Raw genomic sequence first — 27,077 nt, forward strand, 5'->3', positions numbered from 1 at the left:
TCGCCTTCAGTATGTCTATGTATGTAGCGTTCCCAACTAGCTTTTGCAAACCTTCTGGTTTGAACCAGTGTGCTCTGGAAGTGTTGGCAGTCAGGATATTGTTCACAGTCAAAGGTGTGCTCATTGAATCTAATCTCAATACCGGCCAGATTGCTGAGATTACAGCAAGCAACCAATGGTGGGCCATCCCCAAAGGCATTACCCAATAGGGCAGAAGTCAAAGGGCAGGAGTGTAAAGACAAGTTGAGTGATAATCCTTTATTCCTTGGAGCAATTTTGCTGTAATATTCAAGGATCCTTTTTTTTTTTAAGTGTCCTCTCAAAAAGGAAAAAAAAAAAAGCAATAGAGAAAGCCTCCCTCCTTCACCATACAAGATTCCTTTTCCAACGGAGAGTATCTGCCATTCCAATTTCTTTAAGTAGCTTTATATTTGGACATTTAACAGGTGTTCCCAAGGCTGCTCTAAAGAAAAAACAACAATTCTTCCCTGAATCAACAGGTAAATGTTTTTCTGAAATGACAGCAAGAAACAGATCTGGGGGGACTGTCTCTATTTTTCATGGTAAAAAATAATAAAAATTAAAAAAATAAGGTAGAGCAGATGATAATCTGCTCTAAAATAAGCTGAGGGAATGAAAAAGTGCTTAGAAAGCTGTTGCATCCTTTTTCCATTAAAATAATTATTATTAAAATGCTACAGATGCACTGCCCACAAAATGCTCACAAGTGGTCCCCGTTTGGGTGATACTGCCCACGGTTAACCAGTGGCTGCTGCACTGGGCTCCCTAGAGCATGGGCACTTCCACAGAACTCTGTGGGTCTTTACAGTTACAAGACTGCTCCCTAATTGTAATCCCTGATTATTTTATAGACTCTGATCCCATCTTCCCTTGGTTGGCCTTCCAAAAGTCTTCCAGATGGATGTGCATGTATTTCAGGAAACTGGGCGAGTCCTTTGCAAGGATCTTTTTGACAAGGAAAATGGGGTCTGAGGAGGGCTTGCTTGGGGTTCTCTAGAGGGCCCCCAAAGGAAGGAGGAAGGCGTCAAACGCTTATCCTCCTCAAGGACTTTTACGAACTCAGAGGAGAAAAGTGAAATTTGTCACGTCTCTTTCTCTGTGGAAGAGTGGTCTTGTCATGCCCAGGGCAGCTCAGATTCCAACAAAAACAGAAGCAGTAACATGTCCAGAGAGGCTGGAGCATCGGTGGAGAAAAAGAGCAAAAGAGAGCCTGCTTCTCCAGGCCTGGATGGGCTCAGAGGCATCCAGCTGCAAGCCAGCTGGACTTAGTTTAAAAGACCACGTGTGGAATATTGGTTTGGTCCCAGATCCCACATTTTAAGAGGAACATTTCCAAACACAGCCTTAGTCAGAAGAGCCCTCTCCTCTAAGACAGACCTTGAAGCTGTGTCACACAGAATAATTGAGGGCACTTGGAAAGTTAAATTTGACTTGGCAAGTCCAAAAGGCTCCAAAAGACACTTGATGAACACTTTAAAGTATTTTTTTAGGGCTTCCCTGTGTGGCGCAGTGATTAAGAATCCGTCTGCCAGTGCAGGAGACACTGGTTCGAGCCCTGCTCCGCGAAGATCCTACATGCCTGGAAGCAACTCAGCCCGTGCGCCACAGCTACTGAGCCTGCGCTCTAGAGCCCATGAGCCACAGCTACTGAAGCCCGGGCACCTAGAGCCTGTGCTCCGCAACAAGAGAAGCCACCACAATGAGAAGCCCGCGCACCGCAACGAAGAGTAGCCCCTGCTTGCCACAAGTAGAGAAAAGCCCACGTGCGGCAACAAAGACCCAACACAGCCAAAAATAAAATAAATTCATTAAAAAAAAATATATATATATATATATATATATATATTTTTTATGGTAGAAGATGGAGTAAATCAGATTGCCTGGGAGAGCAGAATTAGTTCAACATTTGGCTAATCAGAAGGAAGAATTTCGTAAACTGAGGGCTCTTAGAAATGGAATGTATTCCCTTGGGGAGTAGCGAGTCCTCCTGCCAGGGCTATAAAGCTGATGCTGCCATTCCACTGGAGAGGAAAGAGGGGAATGATTTCCAGGAGGTAGGATATTCAAGCAGTGAAAACTGGGTTTTGTGTCAAGTTGGACCCAGACTTGGGGTCCAGCTCTGTTTTTGTAAGGCCCTGGGAAATTTCTCTTGAACCCTCAAGTTCCTCATTATGAGATGGGTATAACACCTCCTCCAATGAGTTATTATGCAAGTAAATGAAGTATTAATTCACCCTAGTGCTTGGCACGGTAGAAATGTTAAATTCACAATTGTTGCTGCCCCTGTTATTACCCAAGCTTGATAAATTGGATAGGAAGAGAAAGTACATCATTTTCTCAGATTTCTTTAGCCCTCTGATCCTGTGGTCACTGTGGGGCCCATCCTATCAAAGTTCCTGGTGCCATCTTCCTAATTCCCTGCTTCCTATTTCAGCACCACTCCAGATCTTCCTAGACAATGGTCTATATTCTCACCTTTCCCACTGCCACTCTCCACCCACAACCAGAAGCAGTCTTTCCTATACTCCATTCTTTTGTGACCCTGCTTTCTACAGTGATAACTGGGTATTGTAGGAAGTGATGTATATTAAGAATACTATGTTAATATGACTATATAATCACCTTATCCTTTAAATTTTTTCTCCTGCTAGAAAGCAAGGGCTGAGCACAGCAAGCAGTCAATAGCCGACAGTCAATCAAAAGTCTACATGGTCAGAAGGAGGGCTCTTTACTAGTGGGATTCTACAGATCATGCTTCGCTTTTCTAGAGATGATGATAGTGGTCATTTGGGGCGAGGTAGAATACAGAGCAGTCCTGTGACAGGCTGCCTGGAGGATGTTAGGTGCAGGGGGACCTTTTCCATTCACTCATTCATGCTCTGGAGAGCTTTAACATTCACTCTGCCCCTGTCTTTCTCCAACCCCAGAAAAGAGCAGAGCTACACGCAGAAGTGCTGGAAGGACGTGCAAGTGGGGGACTTCATCCAAATGCAATGCAATGAGATCATCCCAGCCGACACACTCCTCCTCTTTTCCTCGGACCCCAGTGGGATCTGTCATCTGGAAACTTCCAACTTGGATGGAGAGACAAACCTCAAACAGAGGCGTGTTGTCAAGGGCTTCACACAGCAGGTAGGGCTCTTTCTAAGATCTTCAACTGGAATGGCGAAGGGAAGATGCCAGCCAGTCCTACTGGGAAACTTTATTTAATCTGTTGTGTAGAGGAGAATGTAGTAGATGCCTCCTTTTCCCAGGCACTTAGGTACACTTAATCTTCCCACCAACTCTCTGAGATGGATATCATCCCCTTCTCATGGATGGGGAAACTGAGGCTTGGGAAAGGTAAAGAACTTGCTGAAGGCCTCAGAATCCTTAAATGGGGACCCCCTCCATCCAACTGAAGAAACTGTGCTTTCTGCTCTAAACCGAGGAGTCTAGTATCTGCTCAATGACTCAAGACCAACCCATTTTTCTGTGCTTATCCAATCCTGGCTCATCCTGCCCAGCTCAGCTTCAGCAATTTCTCCTTCCATCAATGTTTTCTAGTACTCCTTTGACCGCAGCAAAAAAGCAGCAAGGTATCATTAACTATTTTTCCATTTGTGTAGGTCTTACCTTCTCAGCAGTACTGAAACCTCTTTAAGGACAGGGAGTGATCATCAACATTTTAATTTAATCCCCACTTTATGTGTGTGATACCTTGGATATCATGGAGGAATCATGATTGTTTGGTGGTGAAGAGCCCAGGCTCTAGAGTCTGGCAGAGCTGAACCCAAAGCCCAACCCCACCATTTATTAGCTGTCTCACCTAAGGCAAGTTATTACCCTCTCACACCTTCATTCCCTCATCTGGAAAATGGGCACAAAAATAGTCCCCTCTCCATAGGGTGTTTCTGAAGACTGAATTGTTACTGAGCCAAACTTGGTTCTGCTTTTGCCCACGTGCAGTAAAGCCAGTCTACTGACACTGGGTCGTAGTGAAGGAAAACGCAGCATTTATTGTAAGGCTCCATACAAATAGTCTGGGACAGCTAGTGCTCAAAAAGACTGAACTCCCTGATGGGTTTCAGGAAAACATTTTTAAAGGCCAGCTAAGGGGGGGGGGGTCACAGGGTATGTGATCTCCTCGTGCACAATTCTCTGATTGGTTGATGGTAACGGAACAGGGTGGTGTCACAGGGTTTATCAATCCACAGGCGCCATTAGGTCTTGGGGCTATGTGCTCATGGTCATCAAATAGTTAATATCTTCCATTTGATGGGGGTTTCCATGTCTGTCAAACAACTCAGGAAATGTGCATCAGATACTATTATCTAGGTACTTCAGAAAGGAACTAAAGCAAGGAATATGGGGGAGAGGTCAGCCCCAAAAAGGCCCCATAAGGTCCTGCTCGATTATAAAATAATATGTACATGAATTACTTAGCAGGAAGCTAGGCACATAGTAAGTAAGAGACCAGTAAATAGTTGGCAGTAAATATCAATGGCGTTCATAGGCAATATGCGTTGACTGATCAAAACTGGGTGTGATATTCCAGTTTTCAATTAAAATTCCCCTTGAAAGTGTTGATTTCCCATCTGGTACCTTGCTCTATGCATGGAAAAGAATAAAATTCTATCACTCCTCTTCATCCTGACAGCCTGTGGCTAGGGAGAAAACGAATGAATCAGGGGATTTAGAAGAAGGAAGGCAAGTGGTTCATTCCTCAGAGATGCTCATGAGCTAACGTTTCGTTATCTAGACAGAAACTTCTCAAGAGAAGGCCACTCATCATACCTCACTTTGCCTCTCTCAAAGCCCCAGATGAACAGTTCTCATAAAATCGCTTTTCTATGACTGAACTCTGTTCTCTCATCCTTACAATGGGAATCATAAGAATGGCTCTCCCAAAGTTGTGCTGTGTGATTCAAATGAGATAAGGAAAGTAGAGAACAAACTAGAGGGTTTGCTGCATTGCAGATACACAGTAAATGGTCTATGGCTGCTACCTTGGCTACAGTTCCTACAGTGGGAATGGAAACCACCACGACCACCGCGCCGTCATCTTGCTTTGTGGTTGTGATAGTGGCTCAGTCCTCCCATTGGTGTCCAGGCTCTGTTGAGTCAATCACTGCCCTGGGGCTTGGCGTCTGAGTTTTCTCTCCTTTGCTTGTCCTTGTCACACTCACCCAATCATCCCAGTGTTTACAAAAATGTAGGGCGGGATCTGGGTAAACTCACAAAGCCATTCTAGACACAAAATAATCTATTTCTTGGCTCAGGGCCCTGTGGGCTGCCCTCTAGAGCAAAGGTTTTCAAGCTTTTTTAACCACAAGTCACGATAAGAAATACATATTGCACACACACACCTATCCACATGCACACGTGGGTATGTGTGTGAGTGTGTAAGACTGCCACCTCAGTCATACTACATGCAAAGGACTCTGAAACTTTCTATTCTGTTCTATCGGGTTTTGGTTTTTGTTGTTGTTTAAATTAATTAATTAATTTATTCATTTATTTATTTTTGGCTGTGTTGGGTCTTCATTGCTGTGCACAGGCTTTCTCTAGCTGTGGTGAGTGGGGGCTTCTCTTGTTGTGGAGCACGGGCTCTAGGCACTTGAGCTTCAATAGTTGTGGTGCACGGACTCAGTTGTGCCACGCAGGCTCTACAGTGCAGGCTCAGTAGTTTTGGCGCACGGGCTTAGCTGCTCCGTGGCATGTGGGATCTTCCTGGACCAGGGCTCGAACCTGTGTCCCCTGCATTGGCAGGCGGATTCTTAACCACTGCGCCACCAGGGAAGCCCCAGTTTTTGTTGTTGTTGTTGTTTTAAGTTCTAGGAGCAGCAAAACGTGTGCGCGTTTGTAAATCTACCCTTCAGCTGGCCCACCCCAACATCCTCACCATAACTCTAAGTCTTTTACTCTTTCTCAGGCAGTTATTTCGGCACTGTTGAGGTTCACCCAGTCCCTTCTCTTTTTTGCCATTGGCAGTGGCTCCCAAGCTGTTTCTTGTATATTAATTAGTCTGATAGTTTGGGATTTGACTAGAATGAAGAGCTGGATGAAAGGGTCATTCACGCTCCACTGCTATAAACCAGCTAATTCAAGTTAATCACATCTCTCAAACTCTAACCCTAAATTCTAATAGGGTACTTGGTGTAATGATTTACCAAAATAAATAAATTCACTTGTAAAGGGAACAAGATTTATTTGATTTTGAAAGTTTCCAGAATTCTTTATTCTATTTCACTTCTTGATTCTCCCCCTCACTTTGATTAAGTGTGCTTTTCCAGTTCTATAAGAAAAGGGATAAATAGTACTAATAATAATGCCCTTTTTTAAAGCTCTTATACATATAAGGTAAGTGAGGCACAGAAACGTGAAGCAACTTGCCCAAGGTCACTAAGCTGGGAAGTATTGGAACCAGGATTCAAAGCCAAGTTTGTCCAGTCTCAGCACTTAAGGTTTGCAGTAGCTCATCTCCCTGGTCCTTTGACTCTCACCCAGACTTTACCCAGAACTGCTTACTTGAAAACACACATTTATCGTTTTCAATATTCTTTCCACATGTAAGTAACAAGCAGCAGGAAGAATAAAAGCAGGCCTAGCCAGCTCCCTGGGGAGGAGGAATTTTAGCTGCTCTTTGCGATCTTGCCTCTCCCTTATGTCTTCAGTGCAAAAAAGATTTCTGAATATGGACAGAATTCTCTTCTGACTAACTCTATATATAATATTTCTCAAATGTGTTGAACAAAGATGTTGATGAGAGTTGCAAGAAAAATACATGTTGCACTGTCATATAAGATCAGAAGGCAATAGGTTACAAGTTTTCCAACAGTGTGTACTGCAGAACTTCTCAGATACTTTAATAAAGGGGAAGGGAGGGGGAGGGAGGTACTAGTATATAAGATTTCTAATTATTTAACCACAGAAACCTTTTATTCCAAGGACCATATCCCAGGACTACTACAGGAGAGGTGGGATCACAATTTAGAAATTTGCCTTAAACGCACTGAAGGTGTTTTGGATGTATCATAACCATCACAGGGAGAAACTTTTTCATATATACATGCATCCTTCCCCATTATCATCACCAAATTATGATTCATGGGGACTGAGTAGTGGTCTGGGCATGCATATTTTTTAAATGTTCTCCCGGATGATCTTAATAGGAACCTACCACTAGTTCATCAAAAACCTGTATAATAAAGGGAAGGTGTTACTTCCAAAAAACACTCATCATAATAATGGGAATAAAGCCACCATCTACAGGAGTCTTACATGTTTTGCCCATATTGTCCTTTGTCCTCATGACCATCCTGTGAGGGGGACATCACTACTCCATTAGACAGATGAAAACCCTAAGGTACAGAAAAGGCAAAATTCACCACTTGTCTCAGAGAAGATTTTGAACACCTGCAAATGTGGTTTGCTTGTCAATTTAATACCTTAAATAATTAGTATTAATGACTTTTTTTAGCTTGTTATTCCTATTGGCTATGAGACTTTGATTTTGCCCAAAGGGGGTTTTTACTAACCTCAGAGATTTCTAGAAACTCCCAACCCCACACCATATACCCACAACCATTTTCACTGCTGTGTTCTGTTCATCCAGAGTCAGTAAGACAAACTTTGTCCCAGCTCCTCTAGATCAGCACTTCTCAAGGTGGAGTCTGCCAAACCCTTATCTCAAGAGATAGTTCTTAAAAAACAAGGTCTGTGGTCAAATCTGATTAGGAGGCCGGAGTCCTGTGGACCCCTCTTGGAGGTTCCAATGTCCATGAACATTTTAAGGTCTCAGAGAAGACCTAGAGGAAGGAGGCCAGTTAAACTTTCTTTAACCCTGAGCTTCCCAAACTCATTTAACCTCAGAACCATTTGGGGCACAATAATTTTTCACCTTCATATGGAAACTTGAACACATTAATCTACATTGTGTGGAACACAAGTGATCTCAACAGGTGAGGAATGACCGAGAGGCTGACCATCCTCATGGCTTAGACAGCTCATCCTTGCCTTTCCTGTCTAGGTTCAGAGGAAATTATAAACATGAGAGAGCTTCTCAAAAGGATCTTTCCCCTGTGACACAGCACATCATTCTCAAGGTTGCCAAAGAGTTAGTTTCAAAATCCATTTCCCAGAATGCAACTTGGACCAAGTCAGGTTTTGGTTTTTTTTTTTTTTTTTTTCAATTGGAACTTTTATCATGATGGGCCATCTTTACTTTCACAACATTATTGACCTGTTCTTGAAATATTTATTCCTACATCCCACTGCTGGGAAAAGGACAGAAAAGGAAGGAATACAAAATTAGGATTATGCCGAGGTCTGCAGAACAGGCAAGAGGACTTCATTAGAGAATTAAATTGTACAGTTTTCTCTTTGGGGACATTTTTAACACCTGAAATCACTTCTTTTGAAAAAAATATTAATTGAAGTATAGTTAATTTGCAATATTATTTTAATTTATGCTGTACAGCAAAATGAGTCAGTTCTACACATATATACATTCTTTTTTCATAGTCTTTTCCATTATGGTTTATCAAAGAATATTGAATCTAATTCCCTGTGCTATACGGTAGGACCTTGTTGTTTATCAATTCTGTATATAATAGTTTGCATCTGCTAATCCCAAACTCCCAATCCATCCTTCTTCCACTGCCCCCGGCTTAGTAAAATCTCTTCTTTAAAGGGGTTCCAAGATGGGCACTAGAGATTTGACACCTGAAAATAAGTATGTGCCATTTATTTTGGTAGATGGAACATTTACCAAAGCCAAAGAATCAGAAATGAATTCTTCCAATTAGTATTTCAGAGCAATTCTCCTAGTTATCTTTTGTCCAAACCACTGAAGCCCAAATCCTACTGAAGTGTGTGTCAGATCATTTCCCAGTGACAAGGAATTTGAGACACCAAGTTGACATGGACCAGCCTCCTCAGCATCACCCGAAAGCTTGTCAGAAATGCAAAATTTCAGGCCCTGCCCCAAACTAAACCAGACTCTGCAGTTTAAGAGATCCCCAGGTGATTCATGTACAATTGAAGTTGGAAAGTACTGGCCTAGAGCACCACTGATTAATGTAATAATTGTGCCTATCTGTTTTATTGCCCACGTGAAAGAGTCTTAATTGACTCTGCCTTTTAACTAGCTTGAATTCCACTGATGGTTAGTGCTTTTAAGCCATTTGCTCAACTAAAAAGAGCCATTGTAACCTGGATCCTCCGCAGTGAATGTGTGTGTGCTGATTTAACATATTTAGACAGGAGAGCACTTTACCTACGGAGTTGAGGTGGGATGGGGAATTATCTGTCACCATCCCAGTTCAGTGGTGATGCATCCTGAATGAAACAAAAAGTCTCTGCCTGTCCATTCAACTTGTCCGCCCTGAGGACCAGAGAAGAATCCTCTTTCCTGGTGGATTTGATAATGGGACTGCCCCTAGTGGGCTGTTACACATTTTCTTGAAGAATGATACTTAGGGCGAGCTGCCCGTGACGTTGCCTGCGCTGTTTGAAACTGCAGAACCCGTTACCAGCTTGGGGCAACTACCGTTCCGGCTGGTTTCGGAGCCCGTGCGTGCCAGGAGGGCTAGTGGCGGTCGTGAGGTGGCTCTAGCCTTTCGCGTCTCTGCAGCCTGGAGACCAGAACCGGCACTTTCGTAGGACGCCACCTCCAATCGCAGCGCTGCTGGCGCGGGCGGAGGCTAAAACACACGAGTCCTGAGACTGAGGAAAATGCGCCAAGTTCCCGTCGGCGGTGTAGTGGGGAAGACCCCAGCGGTTCGGGCGCCGGGCGAGCGGAGCCGCTTCTGGCGCTCCTTGCCGTCCTGGGGCGGGGGCGGGGGCGGGGGCGGGGGCGGGGGCGGGCGCGGTCGGGCGCCGCTTCGGGGATGTAGTCGGTGCCGGCGCCCAGGCAGGACCGAGTCGCAGCCCGGGTTCCCGCTCTTGAGAGCGAATGGTCTCTCCCCTGCGGGGAGGGCCATCCGGCCAGCTTTTCCGTGGGTCGCGGGCCCCCGCAGGCTCGGGGCAGGGGCTCACCTGTCGCCCCCGCCCTCAGCCCGGTTAGACTTGTCGGCGTCACCGCCGCGGACCTCGCTCTGGGCCATGACCATAGTTACGGGAGAAACACTGGTGATGTCACAACCCCCAGTGATAAGGACAGCCAGGAGCAAGAAATGGTATAGCAGAAGATACGGCACCTGGTCAAATGTTATATTCTAGATATGCTTGGTGATTACAGGGTCCCTGTATAAATGAATTCTCCTCAACTCCTTGGGATTTGAAGAGAAAATGCCCCGTGTCATACCTCGTGAAAGTAATAGGCTTTCCAGAGGTAGTCCCTCAAAAAAAACCAGACGTCCCTTGAAGTTTTTTCAGAAAAAGGAAACCAAGAGAGCCTTGGATTTCACAGATTCTCAAGGAAATGAAGAAAAAAACTTCTGAATACAGAGGATCTGAAATTGATCAACTTATTCCTGCAGCACAGTCCTCACGTGTCAACTGTGAGAAGAGAAAAAACTTGTTACCGTTTGTGGGACTGAATAATCTCGGCAATACTTGTTATCTTAATAGTATACTTCAGGTATTATATTTTTGTCCTGGTTTTAAATCTGGAGTGAAGCACTTATTTAATAGTATTTCAAGGAAGAAAGAAGCCCTAAAAGATGAAGCCAGTCAAAAAGCTAAGGGAAATTGCAAAGGAGATTCTTCAGTAAGTTTTGAACTAATATGCAGCTTGCATTCCTTGATCATTTCAGTCGAACAGCTTCAGGCTAGTTTTCTCTTACATCCAGAGAAATATACTCATAAACTTGCTACTCAGCCAAGGCGACTACTTAACACACTCAGGAAACTCAACCCTATGTATGGAGGATATCTACAGCATGATGCACAGGAAGTATTACAGTGCATTTTGGGACACATTCAAGAAACATGCCAACTCCTAAAAAAAGGAGTAAAAAATGTGGCAGAGTTATCTACTAAGGTAGAAGAAAAACATCAGAAAGAGGAAATGAGTGGTCATAACAGCATGGAGATGGACAGTATGAGGCATTCTGAAGACTATAAAGAAAAATTGCCAAAAGTACATGGGAAAAGAAAAAGTGACACTGAACTTGGTAACATGAAGAAAAACGTTAAAGTCTCTAAGGACCACCAGTCTTTGAAAGAAAACCAGAGACAAACCAGATCAAAAAGAAAAGCTACAGTTGATTCATCAGATATTCCTGCTAAAATAATCCCCAAGTACATTTCTGAAAATGAGAGTGCAAGACCCTCACAAAAGACATCAAGAGTTAAAAGAAACTGGTTCAAGTCTACAGCTAAGCAACCCAGCATTATTTCTAAATCCTTTAGTCTGGGTCAAATAACAACAAACCAAGAATCCAAAGGACAATCTAAAGAAAATGAATGTGGTCTTGAAGAGGACATGGGGAAGTATGAGAATGATAATACAGCTGATGGTTGTGGACTTGCATCTCCAGGGAAGAATGTTATGCCTGTTAAGGAAGTTAAGCCCATCAACAAAGGTGCAGAGCCAATTGGTTTTGAGCTGGTGGAGAAATTATTTCAAGGTCAGCTGGTAATAAGGACTCGTTGCTTAGAATGTGAAAGTTCAACAGAAAGAAGAGAAGAGTTTCAAGACGTCATCGTACCAGTGCAAGAAGATGAGCTTTCCAAAGTAGAGGAGAGTCCTGAAAGTTCTTCAGAGCCAAAACCAGACATGAAGACCCTGAGATGGGCAATTTCCCAGTTTGCTTCAGTGGAGAGGATTGGAGGAGAAAATAAATATTTCTGTGAAAATTGCCATCATTATACTGAAGCTGAACGAAGTCTTCTGTTTGACGCAATGCCTGAAGTTCTAACTATTCATTTGAAGTGCTTTGCTGCTAGTGGCTTCGAGTTTGATTGTTATGGTGGTGGACTTTCCAAGATCAACACTCCTTTACTGATACCTCTTAAACTGTCACTAGAAGAATGGAGCACAAAGCCAACCAATGACAGCTATGGATTATTTGCAGTTGTGATGCATAGTGGCATTACAATTAGTAGCGGGCATTATACTGCTTCTGTGAAAGTCACTGACCTTAACAGTTTAGAACTAGATGAGGAAAATTTTGTGATCGACCAAATGTGTGAAGTAGGTAAGCCAGAACCATTGAATGAGGAGGAAGCAAGGGGTGTGGTCAAAAACTATGACGATGAAGAAGTGTCAATTAGAGTCAGTGGAAATACCCAGCCAAGTAAAGTTTTGAACAAAAAAAATGTAGACGCTCTTGGACTTCTCAGAGGACAAAAGACTCAAGCAGATTATGAGTTATACAACAAAGCATCTCATCCTGATAAAGTTGCCAGTACAGCATTTGCTGAAAATAGAAATTCTGAGACTAACAATACTAATGGGACCCATGAATCTGATAGAGACAAGGAATCCAATGACCAAACAGGCATTAACATGAGTGATTTTGAAAACAAAATTTCATATGCAGTGCAAAGCTTAAAGGAGTATGAGGGGAAGTGGCTGCTTTTTAATGATTCTCAAGTGAAAGTTACTGAAGAGAAGGACTTTTTGAATTCTCTTTCCCCTTCTACATCTCCTACATCTACTCCTTACTTGCTATTTTATAAGAAATTATAGAGTGAGTGTATTTTCCTTGTGTGTATATTAAACATTGGTAAATTGATTACATCAAAAAGTCTTTAGCTTATCTTTTGAAGCTATTGGATATTATTGGTCTCTCTAGGTTTCTATATAAATAGTGAAATCTGAGTTATTGAAAACCATGTTAATTTTTAGAATTCCTTTTCCTTAGTGGAGACTAGTGATTGATGCATTAGCTTCTGGGAACAAACTTGTATAGGTTCTTAACTGAATTATTCAAAATGGAAGCATTTAAACACTTTGAATTTACACCTATCTTTTGTGTTTGCTTTTTCAAATAAATTGCTTGTATTTTTATCTCCATATTTTGCAGTAATTATCTACATGATGTTTACAGGTTCTGTGGTTTTTCAGCTAAGAAGCAGAATCTCATTTCAGTACATTTACTTGTGTAAGTCATGAAGCCAGATCTTTGATGGGCTGTATTAGAGGCACGTGTATGTATTCACAATAGGGCACATTTTGTGCCTTCAGTCACTTTCAAAAGTGTCTCAGGCAACCTGAAGAGTCAGTCCTCTTCTATCTTCAAAAGAATTTTATATGTATTTATGAAAATGATCCTGTACCCTAGTAAATATTTTTCAGTGTGGACTAATTTGTATCTCTTCATAGTCATACTCTGCACGATCTGTATATAATGCAACGAAGTTCGAGGTGTGACCTTAAATTTAACTTTTTTTAAAAAACCAGGAGGTCAATAAAATTTAAACTGCTTATCAAGTAAAAAAAAAAAAAGAATGATACTTAGTCTTTTTACTTTTGGGCCAGTGATTAAATGTTGAGCAGAGATCACATTTTCTATATCTTTTAATATAAGATCTACGTAACAGTATACAATAATACTACTACTAATAAACAACAGTATCAAAAGATAACTTGGTTGAGCACATACTCTGTGCTATAAGCAGCTCTTCTAAGTGTTTCATACCTATTATTTCTTTCTACTCCTTCTGAAAAACCCTATGAGAGAGGCACTTTGATTATTCCCATTTGACAAATGAAGCAAGAACAGTTCAATAACTCTGCAAGCAGAGGACTGAGCTCAGCTTTAAACCCAAGCAGAGTTCTTTTATTTTAACTTTTCACTATGGGAATTTTCAAGTATATACAAAAGTAAGAATAATATGATAAATTTTTATGTGCTCATCACCAAATTTCAACAATCAGCTCATAACCAATCTTGTTTTATCTAGATCCCCACCCTCTTCTCTCTGTTAATTATTTTGAAGCATGTCTTTTCAATATCCAGCATTGTATCTGTAAATATTTCATTATCTATCTGTCAAGAATAGGATTTTTTTTAATATACCATTCTATCTTTGTCATGCCTAAAATGGTGGCAATGATTCCTTGATCTCAACTTTCAAGTCGGTGTTCAATACTTCCAGTTTGTTTGAATAAGGATCAAAATAAGGCCAAATACTAAGATTACTTTCTTAAAACTCTTTTACTCTGTAGGTTCCCTATTCAGTTTTTTTTTTGTTCCCTTGCATATTTAGTTTTTGCTGCTGAATAAACCAAGTTGTTTGTCCCGTAAAATTTCCCATAGTCTGGATTTTGCTGACTGTGTTGTTTCCTTGTGGCTCCATTTTATGTTTTCCTACCCACTATATTTCTGTAAATTGGTGGTTGGATCTAGTGCCTAAATCAGACTCAGACTAGACTTGTGTTTGTGTGCATGTTTATGTCAACATTACATCATAGGAAATAAAGTGTGTTACCATCTTGAGGTACAAAATGTCTGGTGGTCTTTTTTCAGTGTAAGCAGTCATTGATGATCATTGTTTAGATCCATTAATTCAGTGGGGTTTGCAAAATGGTGACACTCTAACTCATGTATAAAGAGGAATTTCCCCTCATCAAGTATGTGGTTACTGTGCACTACCCTCTATAAAGGCAGGATAAGTGTTTGTTCCTTTCCTTTTATTTACCAGTTTTGAAACAATGACTTGATTCCCTAACATCCCCCAAAGTTGACCAATGAGTTTTTCTTTCTTAGTATCAATATGAACTCCTGGATTTAAACATGTTTGATGTATGTCAAATCATTGCAGTTATTATCTTGATTGACTATCCCATCTTTAGCCAGTGGGAACTTCTTCAAATTGGCTTCCAAGTTCTTTTGCCATGACCTCAGTAGTCTTTGATAAGTCTAGTCCCTTTCGATAGAAAAATGGCATTTAGAAATCATAGTAAGTACATGCTGGAGGTACTTTTTGCTATTGGGTTGATCATTGTTTCTAAGCCATTTAAGTGAACAGAACTAGGACTTTTTTTTTTTAGGATTAAATACATCAAGAATTATGCTGATACTTCAATTCAAATTCAGGGCTAGAGGGTTTTACTCAACCTCATCAATATCGAGTATGTAAATCCTTCTCCCACATCAGGCAAAGTCCTTAACCACTGTACTACACAGCTCCCTTTTTGATATTTGACACTCAGTATTGGACACTCACCATTAGAAGTAGAATTAACAACATTTTCAAGATGAGAAAACTTAATTTCAGAGAGACTGAATCTTGTCAAGGATTACCTAGCTAATATAGTACGGACACAGAATTGGAACTAAATTCTGATGTACCTGATTATTTCTCCCACTGCCAAAGTAAATTTTAGATTCTTTTGTATGTATTTTCCATTTGTCAAATAAATACAATTTTCATATATATGAAAATATGAAGTTTTATAAGTTTTAGTTATAATTATATACAATAATACTTAGTATGACCATGATGGACACAACCCTACAAAAAGCTGTTATTTTTATTTTTATAGCCCCCTGACTTCCTTTTTTTAAAAAATTCAAACAAAAAGTCACAAAAATTATAATCATCCTCATCAGTTCACCCAGTCCCATGTAATTAATTTGTTTTTTCATCTTGATCTTTTGTTAGCACTTTTATGAATTCATCAGTTTTCCATTAGAGTTCTGAAAATGCTTATTCATTCAGTTCAGCACTGTAGTCAGTTACCAGAAACCTGTACTTGTCAGAGTCTTTTCCATGAATTCCTTGAAGATGAAACCCTTTTGTAGGATCATTTTTGCAAAAGCATCACAGTACACCCAGAATGGTCTGTAAATGACAAAAGACTTAAAAATGACCACGGTTAAAGATTTGATGCAAGTTCATATAATGCAATTGACAAGAAAATATAGTTATTTCTGAGATATACATTTTAAAGTAATAACTAGAATTATGACTTATAACATTATACCAGAACATATAAGATTTTTAGAAATTTCATGTAATGTCTGAAACATTTATATTAACATATTTCCATACAAATAACCCAAAGAAAGTTTAGTATTACTTGTTTTTTGTTTGTTTGTTTATACTGCAGGTTCTTATTAGTCATCAGTTTTATACACATCAGTGTATACATGTCAATCCCAATCGCCCAGTTCAGCACACCACCATCCCCACCCCACCACGGTTTTCCCCCCTTGGTGTCCATACATTTGTTCTCTACATCTGTGTCTCAACTTCTGCCCTGCAAACTCCTTCATCTGTACCATTTTTCTAGGTTCCACATACATGTGTTAATATACGATATTTCTTTTTCTCTTTCTGACTTACTTCACTCTGTATGACAATCTCTAGATCCATCCACGTCTCAACAAATGACTCAATTTTGTTCCTTTTTATGGCTGAGTAATATTCCATTGTATACATGTACCACATGTTCTTTATCCATCCATCTGTCAATGGGCATTTAGGATGCTTCCATGACCTGGCTATTGTAAATAGTGCTGCAATGAACATTGGGGTGCATGTGTCTTTTTGAATTATAGTTTTCTCTGGGTATATGCCCAGTGGTGGGATTGCTGGGTCGTATGGTAGTTCTGTTTTTAGTTTTTTAAGGAACCTCCATACTGTTCTCCATAGTGGCTGTATCAATTTACATTCCCACCAAGAGTGCAAGAGGGTTCCCTTTTCTCCACACCCTCTCCAGCATTTGTTGTTTGTAGATTTCCTGATGATGCCCATTCTAACTGGTGTGCAGTGATACCTCATTGTAGTTTTGATTTGCATTTCTCTAATAATTAGTGATGTTAAGCAGCTTTTCATGTGCTTCTTGGCCATCTGTATGTCTTTTTGGAGAAATGTCTATTTAGGTATTCTGCCCATTTTTGGATTGGGTTGTTTGTTTCTTTAATATTGAGCTGCATGGGCTGTTTATATCTTTTGGAGATTAATCCTTTGTCCGTTTCTTCATTTGCAAATATTTTCTCCCATTCTGAGGGTTGCTTTTCATATTGTTTATGGTTTCCTTTGCTGTGCAAAAGCTTTGAAGTTTCATTAGGTCTCATTTGTTTATTTGTTTTTATTCCCATTACTCTAGGAGGTGGATCCAAAAAATCTTGCTGTGATTTATGTCAGAGAGTGTTCTTCCTATGTTTTCCTCTAAGAGTTTTATAGTGTGCGATCTTACATTTAGGTGTCAAATCCATTTTGACTTTATTTTTGTGTATGGTGGTAGGGAGTGTTCTAATTTCATTCTTTTACATATAGCTGTCCAGTTTTCCCAGCATCACTTATTGAAGAGACTGTCTTTTCTCCATGGTATATCTTTGCCTCCTTTGTCATAGATTAGTTGACCACAGGTGCGTGGGTTTCTCTCCGGGCTTACTATCTTGTTCCATTGATCTATGTTTCTGTTTTTGTGCCAGTACCATATTGTGTTGCTTACTGTAGCTTTCTAGTATAGTCTGAAGTCAGGGAGTCTGATTCCTCCAGCTCCGTTTTTTTCCCTCAAGACTGCTTTGGCTATTCAGGGTCTTTTGTGTCTCCATACAAATTTTATGAGGATTTCTTCTAGTTCTGTAAAAACTGCCATTGGTAATTTGATAGGGATTGCATTGAATCTGTACATTGCTTTGGGTAGTATAGTCATTTTCACAGTATTGATTCTTCCAATCCAAGAATATGGTATATCTCTCCATCTGTTTCTATCATCTTTAATTTCTTTCATCAGTGTCTTATACTTTTCTGCATACAGGCCTTTTGTGTCCTTAGGTAGGTTTATTCCTAGGTATTTTATTCTTTTTTGTTGCAATGGTAAATGGGAGTGTTTCCTTAATTGCTCTTTCAGATTTTTCATCATTAGTGTATAGGAATGCAAGAGATTTCTATGCATTAATTTTGTATCCTGCAACTTTACCAAATCCATTGATTAGCTCTAGTAGTTTTCTGGTGGCACTTTTAGGATTCTCTATGTATAGTATCATGTCATCAGCAAACAATGACAGTTTTACTTCTTCTTTTCCAATTTGTATTCCTTTTATTTCTTTTTCTTCTCTGATTGCCATGGCTAGGACTTCCAAAACTATGTTGAATAATAGTGGTGAGAGTGGTCATCCCTGTCTCGTTTCTGATCTTAGAGGAAATGCTTTTAGTTTTGCACCATTGAGAATGATGTTTGCTGTGGGTTTGTTGTATATGGCCTTTATTATGTTGAGGTAGTTTCCCTCTATGCCCACTTTCTGGAAAGTTTTTATCATAAATTGGTGTTGAATTTTGTCAAAAGCTTTTTCTGCATCTATTGAGATGATCATATGGTTTTTATTCTTCAATTTGCTAATATGGTGTATCACATTGATTGATTTGTGTATATTGAAGAATCCTTGCATCCCTGGGATAAATCCCACTTGATCATGGTGTATGATCCTTTTAATATGTTGTTGGATTCTGTTTGCTAGTAGTTTGTTGAGGATTTTTGCATCTCTATTCATCAGTGATATTGGTCTGTAATTTTCTTTTCTTGTAGTATCTTTGTCTGGTTTTGATATCAAGGTGATGGTGACCTCATAGAATGAGTTTGGGAGTTTTCCTTCCTCTGCAATTTTTTGGAAGAGTTTGAGAAAGATGGGTGTTAGCTCTTCTCTAAAGGTTTGACAGAATTCACCTGTGAAGCCATCTGGTCCTGGACTTCTGTTTGTTGGAAGATTTTTAATCACAGTTTCAATTTCATTACTTGTGATTGGTCTGTTCATATTTTCTCTTTCTTCCTGGTTCAGTCTTGGAAGGTTCTACCTTTCTAAGGATTTGTCCATTTCTTCCAGGTTGTCCATTTTATTGATATAGAGTTGCTTGTAGTAGTCTCTTAGGACGCTTTGTATTTCTGCAATGTCTGTTGTAACTTCTCCTTTTTCATTTCTAATTTTATTGATTTGAGTCCTCTCCCTCTTTTTCTTGATGAGTCTGGCTAATGGTTTATGAATTTTGTTTATCTTCTCAAAGAACCAGCTTTTAGTTTTATTGACTTTTGCTGTTGTTTTCTTTGTTTCTATTTCATTTATTTCTGCTCTGATCTTTATGATTTATTTCCTTCTGCTAACTTTGGGTTTTCTTTGTTCTTCTTTCTCTAGTTCCTTTAGGTGTAAGATTAGATTGTTTACTTGAGATTTTTCTTTTTTCTTGAGGTAGGCTTGCATAGCTATAAACTTCCCTCTTAGAACTGCTTTTGCTGCATCCCATAGGTTTTGGATCATTGTGTTTTCATTGTCATTTTTCTTTAGGTATTTTTTCATTTCCTCCTTGATTTCTTCAGTGATCTCTTGATTATTTAGTAACGTATTGTTTAACCTCCATGTGTTTGGTTTTTTTAGGTTTTTTCCCTGTAATTCATTTCTAATCTCATAGCGTTTTGATCAGAAAAGATGCTAGATATGATTTAAATTTTGTTAAATTTACTGGGGCTTGATTTGTGACCCAAGATGTGATGTATCCTGGAGAATGTTCCATGAGCACTTGAGAAGAAAGTGTAATCTGCTGTTTTGGGATGAAAGGTCCTATAAATATCAATTAAAACTTTCTCATCTATTGTGTCATTTAAAGCTTGTGTTTCCTTATTTATTTTCATTTTGGATGATCTGTCCATTGGTGTAAGTGAGATGTTAAAGTCCCCCAATATTACTGTGTCACTGTCGATTTCCTCTTTTATAGCTGTTAGCAGTTGCCTTATGTATTGAGGTGCTCCTATGTTGGGTGCATATATATTTATAACTGTTATATCTTCTTCTTGGATTGATCCCTTGATCATTATGTAGTGTCCTTCCTTGTCTCTTGTAACATTCTTTATATTACAGTCTATTTTATCTGATATGAGTATAGCTACTCCAGCTTTCTTTTGATTTCTATTTGCATGGAATATCTTTTTCCATCCCCTCACTTTCAGTCTGTATGTGTCCCTAGGTCTGAAGTGGGTCTCTAGTAGACAGCATCTCTATGGGTCTTGTTTTTGTATCCATTCAGCAAGCCTGTGTCTTTTGGTTGGAGCATTTAATCCATTCACGTTTAACGTAATTATAGATATGTATATTCCTGTGACCATTTTGTTAATTGTTTTGGGTTTGTCTTAGTAGGTCCTTTTCTTCTTCTCTTGTGTTTCCCACTTAGAGAAATTCCTTTAGCTTTTGTTGTAGAGCTGTTTTGGTGGTGCTGAATTCTCTTAGCTTTTGCTTGTCTGTAAAGCTTTTGATTTCTCCGTTGAATCTGAATGAGATCCTTGCTGGGTAGAGTAATCTTTGTTGTAGGTTCTTCCCTTTCATCACTTTAAATATATCATGCCACTCCCTTCTGGCTTGTAGAGTTTCTGCTGAGAAATCAGCTGTTAACCTTATGGGAGTTCCCTTGTATGTTGTCATTTTTCCCTTGATGCTTTCAATAATTTTTCTTTGTCTTTATTTTTTGCCAGTTTGATTACTATATGACTTGCCATGTTTCTCCTTGGGTTTATCCTGTATGGGACTCTCTGCACTTCCTGCACTTGGCTGGCTATTTCCTTTCCCATGTTAGGGAAGTTTTCGACTATCATCTCTTCAAATATTTTCTCTGGTCCTTTCTCTCTCTCCTCTCCTTTTGGGACCCCTATAATGTGAGTGTTCTTGCATTTAATGTTGTCACAGAGTTCTCTTAGGCTGTCTTCATTTCTTTTCATTTTTTTTTCTTTATTCTCCTCCACAACTGTTAATTCCACCATTCTGTCTTCCAGGTCACTTATCCATTCTTCCACCTCAGTTATTCTGCTATTGATTCCTTCTAGTGTAGTTTTCATTTCAGTTATTGTATTGTTCATCTCTGTTTGTTTGTGTTTGTTTGTTCTTTAATTCTTCTAGGTCTTTGTTATACATTTCTTGCATCTTCTCGATCTTTGCCTCCATTCATTTTCCCAAGGTCCTGGATTATCTTCACTATCATTATTCTGAATTCTTTTTCTGGAAGGTTGCCTATCTCCACTTCATTTAGTTGTTTTTCTGGGGTTTTATTTTGTTCCTTCATCTGGTACATAGCCCTCTGCCTTTTCATCTTGTTTACCTTTCTGTGAATGTGGTTTTTGTTCCACAGGCTGCAGGATTGTAGTTCTTCTTGCTTCTCTGACTTCCTTTTGGTGAATCTCTCCTCCAGAGTTCTGCTGGGGCATGGGTGCACACACACACACACACACACACACACACACAGAGACATGGGATGCCCCCTTCCCAATGGTTTGCCCACTTCTATTAAACATTCTTTTTCCATTTTTACCCCTTAAGGGCCTCATTAGGAAGCTCTGCCATGTTGTGTGAAAGATATAATCTCATTAAGGTGTTAAACAGATGAAATCTTTAACATCTTAAAGTTTTTCTCCCTCCCACTATCTCCATACCCCACAATAACATATTTATGTTGTAATAGTGGCCTTCACTGTCTTAAACACTGTGGATAATTGTGGATATTTCAGGCCAATGTGGGAAATACTTGGTATCTCAAAGGAGAGACATACCACTCTAGTATATGGATTAGTCGGGACTCTTGGTTGCAGATGACAGAACTCCAGTTCAAAGTAGCTTGGACAAAAAGGAATCTTATTGGAAGGATACAGGGTGAGGTGGGCCTCAGAGTGATGTGGACCCGAAATTTCTATCCATCAGTACAATCTCCATCTCCTTTGTCTACATTTCTCTCCATGTTTGGTTTCAATCTCTCAAACCACTTTGTTTCACGTGGAAGAAAAATTGGCACCAATAAAACTGCATTTACGCCCTACCCCCCAAAAAGGGACTGGAGACCTTCCCTGTTGTCCAGCTTGAAAAGCATCCCAGGGAGAGGGAGTGATTAGCCTGGCTGGTGTCATGTGCCCACCCCTAGACCAATTCACTGTGGCCAGTGGGGAAGGATTCTGTCCTTGGCATCCTCTAGTTCAACTTCATGTTTGAAATTGGCCTGTGACGCAGGAGAGTACTAAGCAGCATATCAATAAATATCCATTGCATCTATTCTGCATCAGGGCTATATAAGCCTAACTTAGGTACAACAAAGGTCATCTATGCTTAAGGAGGGGGGTCCAGTGTCCTCTCTCCTATAGCTCCCAGTGGCATTTCCTCTTCCCCAAAAACCCTTTCCCATCTGCCCTTTCTCTGCGTAGGCACCAGGTACCTGTGATGAATCCCTCCTTTCTTTGTGCTCCCATAGACTTCGTTCTTGCCACTCTCAACCACTGCACATACCTCTTTGTAGTTCATTCGATAAATTCATTTACTCAACCAGCCCCCGATGAGGTCCTTCTGTTGCCAGACACTGTGTTAGGATTTGTCACTGTTGTTGTTGTTATCACAGGGGTGACTCATTATGATCATCTCTTCTGGAAATAACTGAATATAGATTTTCTCAAACTGGAATTCCTACTCTCTTCTTTGTCACCTCTTTTGCCAAAACATGAGGTACAGAACATTGGATCTCATGTCATTTTCTTGTGTCTCAGTTATCCACAGCAATAAAAATGTGTACAGAAAAGAATGTCTTTGCAACACTCCCTTAAGGCTCCACTGCCCATCTGGTGGCAGCTGCTCATATTTCCAGCATCATGCATTCATGCATTCATTCACCAAATATTGACTGAATGCCTTCTATACGGCAAGTACTGTAGCATGCTCTGGGGGTCCAGGTGTAAACAAGAGAGATACAGGCTCTAAGAGGGCATTAAACAGACAATTGTTAACAAACAATTCCACCAATAATTAATTGATTCCTTTTAGGAATGACAGAAGAAATCATTCTTTTTTCAGTATTAGCTTCACATGCCAAACCCACGCCTTTTTGTTGGAAAAATGTCATGGGAAGATTTCAAGATTAAATTTAGTCTTCACCCTGAATAAAAATCAGAATATTTATCCACTTATAAAAAAGGGAACACAGACTATAAGGAATACTTAAATAGACCTCTTCTCCCACAGCCCTCCAGCCCACTCTGTGTGCTTTTGTGGGAATCACTGGGGCAGGCAGGGAGACCCAGGTACTTGCACACGCAGACGATTTCCTCATCCAGAGTCAGAGAGGAAAGTATCTGCCAGTCACTGTTGCAGGTTATCTTGAAAAGAACTCTGACCAGAAAGCAGGAAGGTTATCAAGTTCTGGTAAATGTCATCAGTTTTCAGATAGAATTCTCAGAAATCACCGGGTTAATTTGCATGTCGCATGTCAGGGAGGAAACCTCAGTCACCTGACTCAGCAGCTGGGGCATGAAGAACATTTACTTCTACCATTTATCCAAACTAGTATGCTAAAAAAAAATATTTTTTTAACCACTTTAAGTAGTACTCTTCTAAGGTCACATTATATCTCCTGTGTAGCTGCCCAGGTTGGTGTGGTTTGTGTACCCTGTAACCCTGGTCCTTGCAGAGTCCCTGTGAGCCTGTGAGTCCTTGCAGAGTCCACAAATGACTTACAAATGCTGCTTTGTCATCCTCCTCCTGGCATGGAATGGAGATGGCTCTTCTAGTCGTCTAACCTGAGGGTTGTGTAAAAACACACACTGAGAGCTTTGCAGAAGCTTGGCAATCCCTTGTTCAACTCTTCTTTTTCACATACATCACCAGCTTATGATAAAAGCTCAATATGTAAGTGCTTTCTCTGTTGGAGGAAAGAGTTTAGCTGATTTCTCTTTCTTCAATGAACAGAATCTTTCGTTTTATTTTTTTAATGAGCTTAGCTCTTTATTTTTTTGTTTTGCTTTTCATTTTCTTTGAGTTTTATTGAGATATAATTGACATACGGCACTGTTTCCGTTTAAGGTGTAGAGTATAGTGATGTGACTGACATACATCATGAAATGATTACCACAATGAGTTTAGTGATCATCCATCATCTCATAGATACAAAATAAAAGAAAATGAAAAAGTATGTTTTTCCTTGTGATGAGGATTCTTAGGAGTTATTCTCTTACCAAGTTTCATATATAACATACAGCAATGTTAATTCATGTCAGCAATGTTAATCATGTTGTACATTCCTTACCTAATAGTTATTTATCTTATAACTAGAAGTTCGTACCTTTTACTGCCTTCATCCAATTCCCCCTCCCCCCACCTCCTGCCTCTGGTAACCATAAATCTGATCTCTTTTTCTATGAGTTTGTTTGATTGGTTGGCCAGTATTAAACTATAATTGACCTACAACAATATGTTAGTTCTGGTACACAACATAGTGATTCGATATTTCTATACATTACAAAATGATCACCACAAATCTAGTTACCACCTGTCACCATACAAAGATACTACATTATTATTGACTATATTCCCCATATTGTACATTTCATCCCCATGGCTCATTTATTTTGTAACTGGAAGTTTGCTTTTGTTTCCCTTGCCTGAGGAACCAGATCCAAAACAATATTGCTAAGACTGATGTTAAAGAATGTACTGTCTATGTTTTCTTCTAGGAGTTTTATGGTCTCAGGCCTCAGATTTAAGTCTTTAATCCATTTTGAGTTTATTTTTGTATGTAGTATGAGAAAGTAGTACAGTTTATTTCACATGTAGCTGTCCAGTTTTCCCAGCACCATTTATTGAGGAGACTGTCTTTCCCCATTGTATATTCTTGCCTCCTTTGTCATAGGTTAATTGACCGTATAAGCATGGGTTTATTTCTGGGCTCTCTATTCTGTTCCATTGATCTATGTGTCATTTTCTATGCCAGTACCATGCCGGCTTGATGACTGTAGTATAGTTTGAAATCAGGGAGTGTGATACTTCCAGTTCTTCTGTTCTTTCTCAACATTATTTTGGCTATTCTGCATCATTTGTGCTTCTAATTAAATTTTAGAATTATTTGTTCTAGTTCTGTAAAATTTACCATTGGTGTTTTAATAGGGATTATATTGAATCTATAGATTGCACTGGGTAGTACGGTTACTTTAACAATATTATTTCTTCCAGTCCATGAGAATGGTGTACCTTTCCATTTGTTTGTGTTGTCTTCAGTTTCTTTTATCAGTATCTTACAGTTTCCCAAATACAGGTCTTTAATCTCCTTGGTTAGATTTATTCCTAGGTATTTTATTCTTTTTGATGCAAATGTAAATGGGATTGTTTTCTTAATTTCTCTTTCTGATAGTTCATTGTTAGTGTATAGAAATGCAACAGGTTTCTATGTATTAATTTTGTATCCTGCAGCTTTACCAAATTCACTGATGGGTTCTAGTAGTTTTTTGTTGGCGTCTTTAGCATATTCTATGTGTAGTATCATGTCATCTGCAAATAGTGACCTTTTACTTCTTCCTTCCCTATTTCGATGCCTTTTACTTCTTTCTCTTGTCTGATTGCAATAGCTAGGTCTTCCAATACTATGTTGAATAAAAGTGGTAATAGGTGGCATCCTTGTCTAGTTCTTTTTTTTTTTTCTTTTTTCTTTTTTTTTTTTTTTTTGCGGTACGCGGGCCTCTCACTGTTGTGGCCTCTCCCGTTGCAGAGCACAGGCTCCGGACGCGCAGGCCCAGCGGCCATGGCTCATGGGCCCAGCTGCTCCGCGGCATGTGGGATCCTCCCGGACCAGGGCACGAACCCATGTCGCCTTCATCGGCAGGCGGACTCTCAACCACTGCGCCACCAGGGAAGCCCTTTGTCTAGTTCTTGATGTTAGAGGAAATGCTTTCAGCTTTTCACTGTTGAGTATGATGTTGCTTGCAGGTTTGTCTTACATGGGTTTTATTATGTTTAGTTGTATTCCCTCTATGCCCACTTTGTTGAGAGGTTTTTTTTTTTACATAAATGGATGTTGAATTTTGTCAGAAGCTTTTTCTGCATCTCTTGAGATGGCCATATGACTTTTTATTCTTCAGTTTGTTAATATGGCGCATCACATTGATTTGCAGGTATTGAATGATCCCTGCATCCCTGGAATAAATCCCACTTTATCATGGTAAATGATCCTTTTAATGTATTGTTAAATTTGGTTTGCTAATATTTTGTTGAGGATTTTTCCATATATATTTATCATTGATATTGGCCTATAATTTTTCTCTTTTTTTAACATCTTTATTGGCGTATAATTGCTTTACAATGGTGTGTTAGTTCCTACTATATAACAAAGTGAATCAGTTATACATATACATATGTTCCCATATCTCTTCCCTCTTGCGTCTCCCTCCCTCCCATCCTCCCTATCCCACCCCTCTAGGTGGTCACAAACCACCTAGCTGATCTCCCTGTGCTATGCGGCTGCTTCCCACTAGCTAGCTATTTTACGTTTGGTATTGTATATATGTCCATCCCACTCTCTCAGTTTGTCATGGCTTACCCTTCCTCCTCCCCATATCTAATTTTTCTTTTTTTGTCTTTGGTTTTGGAATCAGGGTGATGCTGAACTCATAGAATGAGTTTGAAAGCATTCCTCTTCAATTTTTAGGAATAGTTTGAGAAGCGTAGGAAGTAACTCTTCTTTACGTATTTGGTAGAATTTACCTGTGAAGCCATCTGGTCCTGGAGTTTTGCTTATTGGGAGCTTTTTTGGCTACTGATTCAATTTCATTTGTGGTATTAGTGGTCTGTTCATATTTTATATTTCTTTCTGATTCAGTCTTGGGAGATCATATGTTTCTACCAGTTTATCCATTCTCCTGTCTTTTCATTTTATTGGCATATAACTGTTCATAGTAATCTCTTCTGATCCTTTGTATTTCTGTGGTGTCAGTTGTAGCTTCCTTCATTTCTGACTTTTTTGAGTTTTCTCTCATTTTCTTGATGAGTATGGCTAAAGCTTTATCAATTTTGTTTGTCTTTTCAAAGAACCAGATCTTAATTTCATTGTTCTTTCTTTTTTGCTTTTTTAGTCTCTATTTCATTTATTTTCACTCTAATCTTTACTGTTTCTTTTCTTCTACTAACTTACAGTTTTGTTTGTTCTTCTTTTTCTAGTTACTTTAAGTATAAGGCTATGTTGTTCTTTTGAGATTTTTCTTGTTTCCTGAGGTAAGCTTGTATCTCTATAAACTTCCTTCTTAGAACTGCTTTTGTTGTGTTGCATAGATTTTGAATCATTGTTTTTCACAGGCTGGTGGGTGGGGCCAGGCCCCAGCTCTAATAGGCTAGAAAGAGGACTTCAGGATGGCAATTGGCAACATCAGAGTCCTCGTGGTAGAATGAGCTTCT

The 27,077-nt window shown here is 39.7% G+C and overlaps 2 protein-coding genes across 2 annotated transcripts in view; both read left to right on the plus strand.

The window, feature by feature from the left end:
• The window catches only part of ATP10B (ATPase phospholipid transporting 10B (putative)), a gene marked incomplete at both ends in the record, with an annotated part of 63,645 nt that overhangs the window by 15,912 nt on the left and 20,656 nt on the right, over positions 1–27,077 (plus strand). Inside the window, 1 exon segment of the mRNA XM_081231245.1 lies at positions 2,949–3,153. Within this exon segment, the coding sequence (XP_081087371.1) occupies positions 2,949–3,153 (205 nt within the window).
• Positions 9,952–12,934, plus strand: LOC308617057 (ubiquitin carboxyl-terminal hydrolase 1-like). Its single transcript, XM_081233718.1, is given in 2 exon segments — positions 9,952–10,434; positions 10,436–12,934. Coding segments are annotated over 2 exon segments (2,346 nt in total). The 5' UTR covers positions 9,952–10,293; the 3' UTR covers positions 12,641–12,934.

This window comes from Mesoplodon bidens (genome assembly GCF_964165515.1).
Source record: "Mesoplodon bidens genome assembly, chromosome: 4".
In the NCBI taxonomy this organism is placed as follows: domain Eukaryota; kingdom Metazoa; phylum Chordata; class Mammalia; order Artiodactyla; family Ziphiidae; genus Mesoplodon; species Mesoplodon bidens.